Here is a 13477-nt window from a genome sequence, read left to right as displayed (position 1 = left end):
TTAGTATATTTTCTTTTTCCTTTCTTACCTTCCTTGAAAAGCTTTAAAGATTTACAATTTGTTTCTGAGTAGTGTGAGAACACTTTCAGGCACATGTAGGCACATGAGGCTTGTAGATCACAAAATTTGTTCACATCTGTAAGAGGAAGAGTTTCCAGATTCATTTTATCCATTTGATTCACTATTTTGCAACTTAGAATTATATAGGGAACCCATCTGTAGTAATATTTGCAAAAGTTAATAATCAGCTATTCTACCTGTTTAATTATACACCCTTATTTTGTTTTAGTCTGAGTCTCTAAAAGTAAATAAATTCTGTTTTAAAGTCTTTATTATGGTTGCACTTATTCAAACTTACATATTGTTCCTTTATTTGCAGAGAGATGCACTGTATAGGCCTACTAAATACCCCCCAAAGTTAAAATCTGTGGACTACAGTATAGAATTGAGCATGCCAGAATATTTTGAAATCCCTGAAAAACTCTCTATTCCCATGTCAGCAACAAGCAGAGTTAATTTTAAAGCCTTTTCAGAGGAAGACCATCAGGCTGTGAAAGCAACAGGTAATAATCAATTTATTATTTGAACTGCAACTGATAACTTTGCATCCTTAAATTGTCTCCCTCTCCCAATTCTTTCCCACTATATCCACAAAAGGTATATCTATACAGCATTTTGGAGCCAGTAGCAGCAAGCCTCTCAACCCAGGTGTTCCACAATGGCCCGTCTGATTTTAATAGTTTTTTCGGATGGGTGGGGGTTCATAAGTTCAGAAAAAACATTTTCAAAGTTATAAAGCAAAGCTTAGTTATTTTCTTATAGCATGGAATATGGACATTTTCAAGTGAGATTAGCGCATATGCAGCAACTTACAAGTATTTCAGAAAGTCTAAACACTAAATACTTTCTCAGAAGACTAATACCTATTTTGAGCAAAACTAACATACAGGTGAACAGGTTTGGTCTCCAGCTTTGAGTTTGTTAGTTCTTAGCTAATGCCTGCAGCCTGGGCAAGAACTGGCATCTGGCCTGCCAGCCTTACACTCTCTGTCTTATTGCTTTCTAACTGTTACTTTTTCCACTGAGATTTTAAATATTCTCTATTGCGCAGAACCTTTTGAATTTCAGTCTCCCTCTGCTATTAATTTTTTACAACTTTGAAAATGTGTTAGTTACTTTTATAAAACATTTTGAGCAGTTGGTATAGAAATCTGATTTTTCAGTTTGCTGTAATTTGTGTCATGATATCTAGGCACAGGTATAGTCATGTGTAATAGTAACAGGAAACCACTGCTGATGTCGCTTTTTGATTCAAGTTTCAGTATATTTCTTGTCATCAGCTTGTGCTAGTGAAAGGCAGTTGGGAGCCTTCGAAGAGTTATGTTCACATTGTCCTGGAACCTTAAAACTCTGTCCTGTGAGAAGTGACTATTGTCCACAGACCATTGATTGAGAACTGCTGGCCTGACTAGTCATTAAGATATTACATATGTGCAGCATAGCTCTGACAATTAAATTTCCCTTTTGTCTTTCTTTTCTTAAGAAAACAAAAAGCATAAAACAACCACTACCCATTCACATTAATATTTACAATATGGTCGCAACTAGGGTTTGAATTTCACACTTCATTGAGATGTAGCGAGTTTTGTAAGTATAGTTCACTCACTGATGAAGTGAAAAGGATTGGAAAGGAATGAGTGGCATTATTGCTGCTGTCATTTTTCTCCAAGGCTGTGTTACCTGGATTGCGACACATACAAAAAACAGCTGGGGATAGCAGGAACGGGAAAAAAAAACCATGGAAAGTTAATTTTTAATCTCCTGTATGACTGTGTTCTGTGTGTTTCAGTGAGAGATTTATACCCTCTCCTACCCAGATTTATCCCAGCAGTAATTCCTGGACCAGACAGGCCAGCCAGAGACAGGCCAGGCTGTGTATTGTGAGGTTACAAAAGAGGAGGGTCCTTGCAAGGCTCTGCTAAAATCTAAGGGCCTGATCTGGTGAACAGACCCTTGAAATCATTGAGACTCTATGCATGAGTAATGAGTGGTGAATGTTAGTCTGGTTACAGGAAAAACCCTTAGGCATCATGAACACCTAGTCACCTGATAAATATGCTGATAACTTATTTCTTCTATTTTTAATTTTTACACCAAACCTAGTGAAGGGCCTTAGCACTCAATAAAGAGTTTACATGAAAAGTTTGAAGACTTGTTTGCTCAGCCATTTTTAAATTATTGATCAGCAAACAAAGTCTTCAGATGTTATATTAGGAACATAGTAATTGCCATTCTGGATCAGCCCAGTGGTCCACCAAGTCCAGGGTCGTGTCTCTGACAGTATCCATTACCAGATGATTCAGAAGAAGGTGCAAGAAACTCCAGGGTGATTAATTTAAGAGCAACCTTCCTACAGGGAAAGTTTCTTCCTAACCCTTTGGTTAGAAGTTGGCTTTTGGTTAGAAGCAGGGGAATTCATATCTCATCCAAAGTATATGCATAGTCATTTCCGCCCACCAAACCTTTCATTCTTCAGTAGTTTTGAAATGTTGAACTTGGCCTTTAAAATTTCATTCTTTTTAGAGTTCCTTGAGGATAGTGCTAAAACACAAATACTATCAACAATCTTCATCTGTATCTCAAGCTACAATAATACAAATAATAATAATAAAACTTCCATTCTGCCACTGCAGTTATAATCTTGTACTGAATAGACTGGTTTATACTTCTCTTGTATCTTCTGGAATGGGGAACTTTATATTTCCTGTGCCAAGGTGGCCTTTTTGTTATTTCTTTTGGCTTCTGCAACAGTGAGCGAGAATATGTCCTATCTTCTCTTCTTGAACTTTTATAAAAACAAAGTAGCCTTTTGTCCAGGTCATATGTATTTGCCTATAGTGATTTTATAGCTGTTTTTTAATTGGTCACTCATTGTTATTGTTTTTCCTTTCATAAGCATTAATCTGAAACCTAGGGTATGTCTTCACTACCCACCGGATCGGTGGGCAGCGATAGATCCAGCGGGGATCGATTTATCTTATCTAGTCTAGACGCGATAAATCGACCCCCGAGCATTCTCCCGTTGACTCCTTTACTCCAGTACCGCGAGAGGTGCGGGCAGAGTCAACGGGGGAGCGGCAGCAGTCGGCTCACCGTAATGAAGACACCACGGTAAATCGATATAAGTATGTCAACTTCAGCTATGTTATTCATGTAGCTGAAGTTGCGTAACTTAGATCAATCCCCCCCCCAGTGTAGACCAGGGCCTAAATTCACCCTGTATAAATGTGATGTGAAATAATTATCCAGGCTAATAATTCCTGTGGAAGTTCACATAACTTTGTAATTTATGAAGATAAGTGCAAAGGGTGAACAATTGTCATATAATTGGTATGATCTGTATGTATCCTGTCTCTTTTGTCAGCTGCTCGTGTTATGTTTTAAATGGGAAGTAACCAACAATTGTTTGTCTACATGAGGAGACTGAATGGAATAGCTACTGAGGAATAAGTTATTACACAACAGCTATTCCAGAATATTTGCCTTTGTGGACATTCTATGCCAAAATAAGTCACTTCATTCCAGAATAATTATTGTGCTTTGGAAGTTCACTAATTATTCCAAAAAAATGTGATTTTATTCTGGAATAGTGTGTCTACATGGGTAGCCATTCCAAAATAGCTGTTCCAGTCAATTTCCTCATATAGACAAGCCCTAAGAAATGAGTTAGCAACATGATTCCATAATACCTGCAAGAGTACACCATCAAGCTATCAGACAAGGAAAATGGCCTAAATGTCACAACAGATACCTGACTAAAGTGAAAGTAAATAGGTAGTCTATGTTTATTTCTCACACAACTGCTATTTTAAATACCTCTGCATTTACTTGGTTGACTTCCATTTTTTTCAGGACTTGGTGAAGGTTATTTTTTCCTGAATTAGCAAAAAGGAAAACAGATTCTGATTGATCTTTAGCAGTTCAAAAATAACCATAAATTAAAAGCCACTTGCATTGTAGGCTAGAAACTTGGTACTGTACATATTATGCTTTTGACAGTCATTATTAAGAGGTTAGAATCTATTCAGATATTTAAAATGTTGGTTTCCAGTACTGGCACTAAGCTAAGCTGGGGTGGAGGGACAACTGACTGCATAAAGTTAAGATAGTGTTGAATACTCAAAGTTATTTCTTAGAATTTTACCTTGAATAGAGATTAATGAAAATGTACTGGGTTTAGTCTTATTTTGTTTAAACTTATGGATACAGTATATATGGCGGAATGTCTTACATTGAACACATGGCCAATTTCTTTACCCAAAAAGTTATGAATTGTCAATATGATTACTGAAAATCTTTGTGATGGGTGCAGAAAATCTTGAAAGATAACAAAATGGAAATCAAAATCTTGCAAGCCTCTTGACAAAATTATATATATAAATATTCACTGCCTCTGAAAAGAGCCCTTAGCTTTTATGTGAAGCAGACAACACCTTTTATATAAGCCAATTCATCTTGACACCCTTTTGACTCTCCATGTTTTTTACATACTTTTATGTGTAAATATTTTTACATACTTGTCTTCATGTATTTCACATTGTTATTCATTCATTGGTATCATTGTGACTTGAGGGTGAAATGAAAAATCATTGAACCAGAGCTGTGGCAATGACAAGAGTAAACTCCAAGTCCATTCAGCCTCTTGAATTTTCAAAGCACCCACTTGGAATTCATTGTATTGCATCATAGAACATTGCTGTTCCAGCACTGTGGCATGTAGAGAATACAAACCTGGCTTTACTATATTGCATGAAAACCCTTCTCTCTTTTGTCTTTTCTGAGAATTTTCTATCTCCTTTGTGTTAAGTGTTTTTATGTGTAAATATATATTACCTAATTTAATAAGAAGTATTAATTGCTTACATTTTTGTATCTGTGCTACTGGTATTTATTCTCAAAAAAAAAGTTGTTTGATTTTTTTGTAATTAAACTGCTACCTGATTATGTGACAATTGATAATTTATTTGATATATTTTGAGGTATCCTAAATTACCTGGTTGTTTTGTCTGGTAGAAGTATCTGTCTATATAGAAGGGTCTATAGAAAATGGTCAACTTTGCTGAATGAGAAATGCAATTACTTACAGAATATTAAAAAATAGTTTGTATAAGTAGTTACTATAAACACATATTACAACTCTTCTGGAGTCATTTTCTAATTTTTTAGTTAAAATACACTAAAGTTAGGGACTATCATGCAATAAAAATATAAAAAAATTTCCAGGAAAAAATAGTTAATATTGAGTAACACTGAAATAATCTAGATTTACCCCAGCAAGAAAAACACTGAAGAGGAGGTTATACTTTTCTTAGAAAACACAAATGTTAATCTGAAAATTAATCTGAAAGTTAAGTTTGATATTTGCAAAAATACCAGAAATACTCCTGTCATAAATATAAAGGGAAGGGTAACCACCTTTCTGTATACAGTGCTATAAAATCCCTCCTGGCCAGAGGCAAAATCCTTTCACCTGTAAAGGGTTAAGAAGCTAATGTAACCTCGCTGGCACCTGACCCAAAATGACCAATGAGGGGACAAGATGCTTTCAAATCTGGAGTGGGGGAAAAAGGCTTTTGTTTGTCTGTCTGATACCTTTGCTGGGAACAGATCAAGGATGCAAGCCCCTCCAACTCCTGTAAAGTTAGTAAGTAATTTAGATAGAAAATGCATTAGGTTTTCTTTGTTTTGGTATGTAAATTTGCTGTGGGAGGGAATGTGTATTCCAGTTTTTGTGTCTTTTTGTAACTTAAGGTTTTGCCTAGAGGGATTCTCTGTTTTGAATCTGATTACCCTGTAAAGTATTTACTATCCTGATTTTACAGAGGTGATTCTTTTACCTTTTCTTTAAATAAAATTCTTCTTTTAAGAATCTGATTGCTTTTTCCTTGTTCTTAAGATCCAAGGGTTTGTGTCTGTGATCACCTCTACCAGTTGTTGAGGTTATTATCAAATCTTTCCCAGGAAAGAGGGTGTAGGGCTTGGGAGGAAGACATCTCCAAATGGTCTCTTTCCCTGTTATTTGTTTAAATCGCTTGGTGGTGGCAGCGTATCAGGTTTTTAACCCAAGGGAAGAAAGAAGTTTGTACCTTGGGGAAGTTTTAACCTAAGATGGTAAGAATAAGCTTAGGGAGTCTTTCATGCAGGTCCCCACATCTGTACCCTAGAGTTCAGAGTGGGGAAGGAACCTCCAATGTATAAAAAGTCACCCAAACAACCTTAACTCTGCCCCATTTATGGGATCTTGAGAGAAACCAGAAATTGAGAAAACAGTGTCTCTCCATTACACATGTTCTTCTTATTAATGACCACAAAAATGCAAGACATTCATGGTCTCCAAGAGAACAGGAACAGACTCCTAGACTTCTTTTTCAGACATCCTTCTGGCTTCCAAATATGGCTTCTTCCTTTCCCCTGCCATCTAGTCCAATATTCTGTTTTCCAGACTACTGCACGTACATCCCAAGTATTTCTTCTCACACAGACCCTCCCATTGTGATTGTCTGCATCTGACAACTATGCACATTACTGCCCATGAGGCAATGCTCACGTCAACAAGTTTTTATAATGCAGTCATCCAGCTGATGCATGTATGATCAATCTTGTGCATGTATATTAGGCCGAATCTTGTAGACCCTTATGCTCATGAGTAACTTTAATTTAATTCAGTGGAACAACTCCTATGCATAAATGATAGCAGGATAATGACCTTAAATTTGTATGCTCATTGGGGATGTACCATATCTTTGTGTGACTTTATAGCACCTACCACAATAGGACCAAAATTCTGATTGGGACATCTGGGTGTTTTAGAAATACAAATAGTTAATATTAAATGCATGTAAAATGTGTATATACTTAAATATATTTGTATACACCTAAAAAGATACTTTACTTTATTACAAATGTTAAGTGAATTTATACCAATATTGATGTATTCTCTCAATAACAGTTTTAAGTTTATGTTAAGTATTCTTCTAACACCTTACGATATCTCCATAATTTCTGCATGCCCCCCCATCTATGAAAGTCACTTTTGATGGGTACTTTTGGAAAAGTTTGAAGTTTTTATATTAATCTGTTTCAGGGGTATAGTGACTGCCAAAAAAATTAGGCAGATTTCTGAAAAATGACTATTTAAGACCCCTTTTCTCTGAAAATGTGAATTTCTTTAGATTTTCCAGGAAATTCTACCCTGGAATGAGATATAATGTGTGAAACTTCAGGTGGATTTGTTAGTTTTTCTGAGGAAGAGAAGCAGGGCAAAAATCAAGTTTATAAACCACCTTCAACCTTAGCTAGGTATGGACATATTCTGCTCATGAAGTGAGTGTGTAAAACTTCTAGACCTAGCTAACTCATTTCTAAAGCTGTGTGCTTGTGGACCAAAAAGCTACAATTATGTATGTATGGTGTACGCCTTAAAAATATTCCAATAACAGATAAACAGTTTGTTTTTAAAAAAGAAGGACTTGTGGCACCTTAGAGACTAACAAATTTATCTGAGCATAAGCTATCATGAGCTACAGCTCACTTCATCAGATGCATTCAGTGGAAAAGTGGCTGACGCACTCTTCCATGAAAATTTCCCAGAATCAACTGGTTAAAATCGTCCTTGAGATGTGGAAAATATTGTTAGTCTTTATATACTTGGTAGTATATTTAGAGGTGCATGTGTCTTATTAACTCTGTTTTCTCCTAGAGCTCCAGGAAGAAATCACAGCCAACGTTTCATCCTTTCTGTGATTTGGGGAGCATATCATAAATATAAAGGGAAGGCTAACCACCTTTAAATCCCTCCTGGCCAGAGGAAAAAACCCTTTCACCTGTAAAGGGTTAAGAAGCTGGCACCTGACCAAAATGATCAAGGAGGAGACAAGATACTTTCAAAGCTGGGGCGGGGGGGAACAAAGGGTTCTCTCTGTCTGTGTGTTGCTTTTGCCGGGACCAGAGCAGGAATGCAGGTTAGAACTCCTGTGAAGGGTTAATAAGCAATCTAGTTAGATATGCGTTAGATTCTGTTTTGTTTAAATGGCTGATAAAATAAGTTGTGCTGAATGGAATATATATTCCTGTTTTTGTGTCTTTTTGTAACTTAAGGTTTTGCCTAGAGGGATTCTCTATGTTTTGAAACTGATTACCCTGTAAGGTATTTACCATCCTGATTTTACCGAGGTAATTCTTTTACTTTTTCTGCAATTAAAATTCTTCTTTTAAGAACCTGATTGCTTTTTCTTTGTTCTTAAGATTCAAGGGTTTGGGTCTGTGTTCACCTATGCAAATTGGTGAGGCTTTTTGTCAAGCCTTCCCCAGGAAAGGGGGTGTAGGGCTTGGGGGGATTTTCGGGAGGGGAAGACATTTCCAAGTGGGCTCTTTCCCAGTTATATTTTGTTAGATGCTTGGTGGTGGCAGCGATAAAGTCCAGGGAGAAAAGGTAAAATAGTTTGTACCTTGGGGAAGTTTTAACCTAAGCTGGTAAAAATAAGCTTGGGGGTTTTTCTTGCAGGTCTCCACATCTGTACCCTAGAGTTTCACTTAATGCATCTGATGAAGTGAGCTGTAGCTCACAAAAGCTTATGCTCAAATAAATTTGTTAGTCTCTAAGGTGCCACAAGTCCTCATTTTCCTTTTGCGGATACAGATTAACACGGCTGCTACTCTGAAACCTGTCAGTTTGTTTTTAGTTAGTGCTTATGAATACTTTTCTTTTGTGGTGTTAAAGATTTTATTTTTTAATATGTTCCATTTTTAAAGCTTGTTCATGAATAACGTCATGAATCTTTCTTAAAATTTTTTCTTTGTGTTTGATATTAAATCAATAGTAGTTCAGTACTATGGAATGAGAACAAGGTCAGGTTTTAACTGCAGGTTAAATTGTGTTCTCTATTCCTTTTTAGGTTTTTGCTATTTTTGTTAACTTGTAGTGTCAGTTTTTTAGTTGGAAGATTGTTTCGATAGTTCTGGATTTTAGAAAAAATGTGAAGACAGTAGTTTGCTTTTTAAAAATCTGTCTTCCTAGACACACTTTGAATCTATCATAAATAAATAAATACATAATAAACTAGCTAGGGCTTGATCCTTTCATGTTTTTCATGTTCTCTGTGTATATTGTGGCAAAAATACCTTGTTTGCCTCAGTAGGCTCAGTCCTTTTTAGCCTTGGAGACTCAGGTTTGTGGCAAGGCGAATCCTTATAGGTGGCACAAGGTCCTGTTACTCCTCTCCTCAGTCAGTCCCTTGTGCTTGTTTTCCTTCCCTTCTGGGGAGCGAGTGCATCCTCCCTACTGGGAAGGTCTGGCGTCTTGCTGCAAACAGCCTACTGGCAACTTCCCTGCTCCTCTCACTCTTCCTCTCCTAGCACACATGGGAGGGTTTAAAAAGGTCCCAAGTAGTTGGAGTCAGCTGAACCTAATTGGTTCTCTAGCAACCCCTTTTCCAGCTGAACCTTATTGCCTGGTGGTTCTCTCTCCTCAGTGGATAGGGAGGGGCCTTTTAATCCCCTGGGACTAATTACTACCCCCTTTTGTAGCTGTTTGTCCTTGCTTTGGCACATATTCCCCTTCCCCCCCCGCTCAACACTACTGGGTTGAGTTACTTGGGTCGGCAAACAGTGCTCTCTCGACAGGCCAGCTGCATTGCCATTTTGGATTCCAGACCTATGTTGTACTCTGAAGTGGAAGGATTGAAGCAACAGGAACCATCTCGTCACTCTGGCATTTTTGTCTTTATTTTGGTGCATCCACTGCAGAGGGGCATGGTCCGTGACAAGGGTAAACCTCCGTCCCAGGAGATAGTAGCGGAGGCTTTCTATGGCCCATTTTACCGCCAGGCATTCTTTTCAACAACGGCGTATTTCTGTTCCCTAGGCAGGAGCTTCCTACTGAGGAAGAGGATGGGGTGTTTGTCATCCCTGACCATTTGTGAAAGTACCGCCCCAACCCTACATCAGAGGCGTCGGTTTGTAGGATAAACTCTTTCCCCCAGTCTGGGGCCACGAGTATGGGGTCAAGTGCAGAGGGTCGTCTTTAGATCTGAAAAAGCGTCTTCAGCGGCAGTTGTCCATCTAACTATGTCTGGGCCCTGAGCTTTCGTTAGGTCCATTAATGGGCATGCCCTGGTGCAAGGTGGGGAATGAACTGTCTATAGTATCCCACTAGTCCCAGGAATGCCCTGACCTGTTTTTTTCGGAGTGGTCAGGGCCACTTCTGTATAGCTTCTAACTTGTTGAGTTGGGACCTCCCCACGCCCCCTCCCCACTATATACCCAAGATATTTGGCTTCAGCTAGCCCGAGCGAACACTTGGAGGGGTTTGCCGTCAGCCCCACCTTCCTCAGGATATCCAGCACTGCCTCCACCTTCTCCAAGTGTGTTTCCCATTCGGGGCTATATATGATAACATCATCGAGATAGGCTGCTGCATACTTGCCATGTGGTCGCAACAGTTTGTCCATGAGCCTTTGGAAAGTAGCAGGCACCCCATGCAACCCAAAGGGGAGGACAGTGTACTGATATAGTCCCTCTGGAGTTGCAAAGGCCATCTTCTTTTTGTCGACCTTGGCCAGGGGGATCTGCCAATAGCCCTTGGTCAGGTCAAGGGTAGACATAAACCGTGCTTTTCCCAATCTGTCAATTAGCTCATCTATCCGGGGTATAGGGTATGCATCAAACTGGGACACCTCATTCAGCTTTCGGAAGTCATTGCCGAACCTCACATTGCCATCCGGCTTAGGCACTAAAACCACTGGACTTGACCATTGGCTATGAGATTCTTCAATGACTCTTAAGGCCATCATTTTCCTGGCCTCTGTCTTGGTCTCCTCTCTTTTGGCCTCCGGGATCTGGTATGGCTTGACGTTCACCTTCACTCCAGGCTCTGTGAGGATGTGATGATGAACCTCAGTAGTCCTGCCTGGCTTTTCTGAGAACACATCCTGGTTGTGTTTAATCAGGCTGATCACTTCAGATCGTTGCTCCAGAGTCAACTCCAGGGATATTCCCACTTGGTCGGGCTGGTTGCTTTTAGGGGATGGTGCCCCTAGCACAACCACATGCTCTTCTCTATCCTGCCATGGTTTCAGCAGGTTTATATGGTAGATCTGCTCCAGCTTCGGTGACCCCGCTGTTGGACCTTATAGTCGACTTCTCCTATGGCTTCTATTATCTCATATGGCCCCTGTCACCTGGCCAGGAGCTTGCTCTCTGCTGTGGGTATGAGCACCATTACCCGGTCTCCCACCTGGAACTTCCGGGTCATTGCTTGGCGATTGTAGTATGTCCATTGGGCCCCTTGGGCCTTCTCCAGGTGTTCGTGCACAAGGGGGGCAACTTGGGCTATCCTGTCTTTCATTTGCAATACATGTTCAACGATGTTTCTCCCAGTGTTCGGCTGTTCTTCCCAGCCCTCTTTGGTTATGTCCAGTATGCCCCTGGGGTGGCAACCATATAACAGCTCGAATGGGGAGAATCCAGTGGAAGCTTGGGGAACCTCCCATACAGCAAACAGCAAGTAAGGCAGCAGGATGTCCCAGTCTTTCCCATCGTGACTAACCACTTTCCGTAGCATGTTCTTCAACGTTCTATTGAAGTGTTTGACAAGACCATCAGTCTGGGGATGATAGACTGACATCCTGAGGGTCCATATATGGAGCATTGTACATAAGTCCTTCATTAATTTAGACACAATGGGGGTCCCTTAGTCTGTCAGGATCTCTTTAGGTATCCCTACTCTGGAAAAAATCCGGACTAATGCTTTGGCTTTGGTCTTGGGCATGGTGTTCCGTAGGGGTACGGCCCCAGGATATCGGGTGGCATAATCTAGTATGACCAGAATATACTGATGACCCTGGGCTGACTTCTCCAGTGGCCCTACTAGATCCAGAGCTATTCGCTCGAATGGGATTTCAATAATTGGAAGAGGTACCAAAGGGGCCCTTAGGTGTTAATCGGGGCCCATGTAACTGACATTCTGAACAGGAGGTACAATATCACTGCATAAATGCCAGTCCAAAAAAAACCTCTGCAGAATCCGATCAAGGGTCTTATCTACCCCTAGATGGCCCCCAAACAGATGGCTGTGGTCCAGATCCATCACGCCCCTCTGATGCTTCTGTGGGACCAAGAGTTGTTCTGCGACTTGCTCTTGGACTTGGACTACTCTGTATAGCAGATCACCCTTAATCACATAATATGGCCTGGGCCATTGACTCTCTCCTCCACGGGGACCCCATTTACCTTGACTACTTCTTTACGAATATTGCTGTATATTGGATCATTGGCCTGATCCTGACAAATTCCCAAGTGATGTTCCCATTTGCCCAAACTCAGGGGGATCTACCTCTGTCTCCCCCTCGGGGAACAAGGTCCGGCTATTGGGTTGTTGATCTCCTGCCCCGCCCCACTGTCTGTTGAGCCACCTCTTTCCCCTACAAGCATAGATTTCTGGTATTGGGTCAAGATCCTCGTTCCCCTCCTTTTATCCGTCTTCCGGGACTTTCCCGGTAGGGAGAACAAATCCTGGCCAAATTCATGGAAGGCCGGGGGATGTTATCTGTCTGGGCCATCCCCTGGGTCCCGGGTTCATTATTTCCTTCCACCTTCTCCCCAGGGAGTAGGCTATCAAACCCCGGGAAGTCTCATCCGATAAGGAGTGGGTAGGCGAGTTTCGGACCTACTCCCACCGTCACCTTAGTGGGGTTTCCGAGAACTTCTATTTTTACGGGAACGGTCGGGTAGTAACTGACATCCCCATGCACACAGTATATTTCTGAGCGTTTGGCCTGGGATAGTTGGACCTGCCCAACCAGCTTTCCCGAGACCAGTGTGATTGCACTTCCCGAGTCTACTAACGCGGCGGTCTCTATACCATTCATCTTAACGGGTCTAGTGTATCTATGAGGGACCATCGCAACCCCTACTAGACTTATTAGATCACATGGTCCCCCCTATATCTCCCAGTTCGCATTGCATGGGCTCTTCTAGATTTGGGCATTGGGCAGCGATATGCCCCAATTCACCACATGCATAACATCGGTACTCTGCTCGGGGCAGCCCCCAATTTTTCGGGCTACTGGGCTTTATCCCCTGAGCCTTTCTCCCCCAGTCCTCAAGTCTCTTCGGGACATATGGCTGCTCTTCGGCCTCCTTCCTCCCTTCCATAGTCCAGCCTGGTGCTAGGGCAAACCAGGGCTCGGCGCAGAGACTTGTCTCCGATTCTGGCGCCTTCCTTCCCCGTGGTCTGCAAAAGTTCTTGGGCTGCTAGGTGTTTCTCTACGAGGGCAACTAGCTCATCATAAGAGGAGGGATCATTTTGGCGGACCCACCCCCATATGTCTGGCGGCAACCCCCTCATGTACCTGTCCAACACGAGGATTTCCACTATCTTCTCCGGCCCATGGGTCTTGGGGAGGAGCCACTTCTGGGC

At 41.0% G+C, this 13477-nt stretch overlaps 1 protein-coding gene across 1 annotated transcript in view; it reads left to right on the top strand.

Moving 5' to 3' along the window:
• CFAP47 (cilia and flagella associated protein 47) overlaps positions 1-13477 on the top strand; it is a 638800-nt gene that overhangs the window by 318990 nt on the left and 306333 nt on the right. Inside the window, exon 45 of the mRNA XM_043505538.1 lies at positions 380-563. Within this exon, the coding sequence (XP_043361473.1) occupies positions 380-563 (184 nt within the window). The remainder of the gene's footprint in view (positions 1-379; positions 564-13477) is intronic.

The sequence above is a fragment of the Dermochelys coriacea genome, chromosome 1 (assembly GCF_009764565.3).
Source record: "Dermochelys coriacea isolate rDerCor1 chromosome 1, rDerCor1.pri.v4, whole genome shotgun sequence".
Classification (NCBI taxonomy): Eukaryota; Metazoa; Chordata; order Testudines; family Dermochelyidae; genus Dermochelys; species Dermochelys coriacea.
The sequence above is the reverse complement of the archived record's forward strand: the minus strand, read 5'-3'. Positions and strand labels throughout refer to the sequence as shown.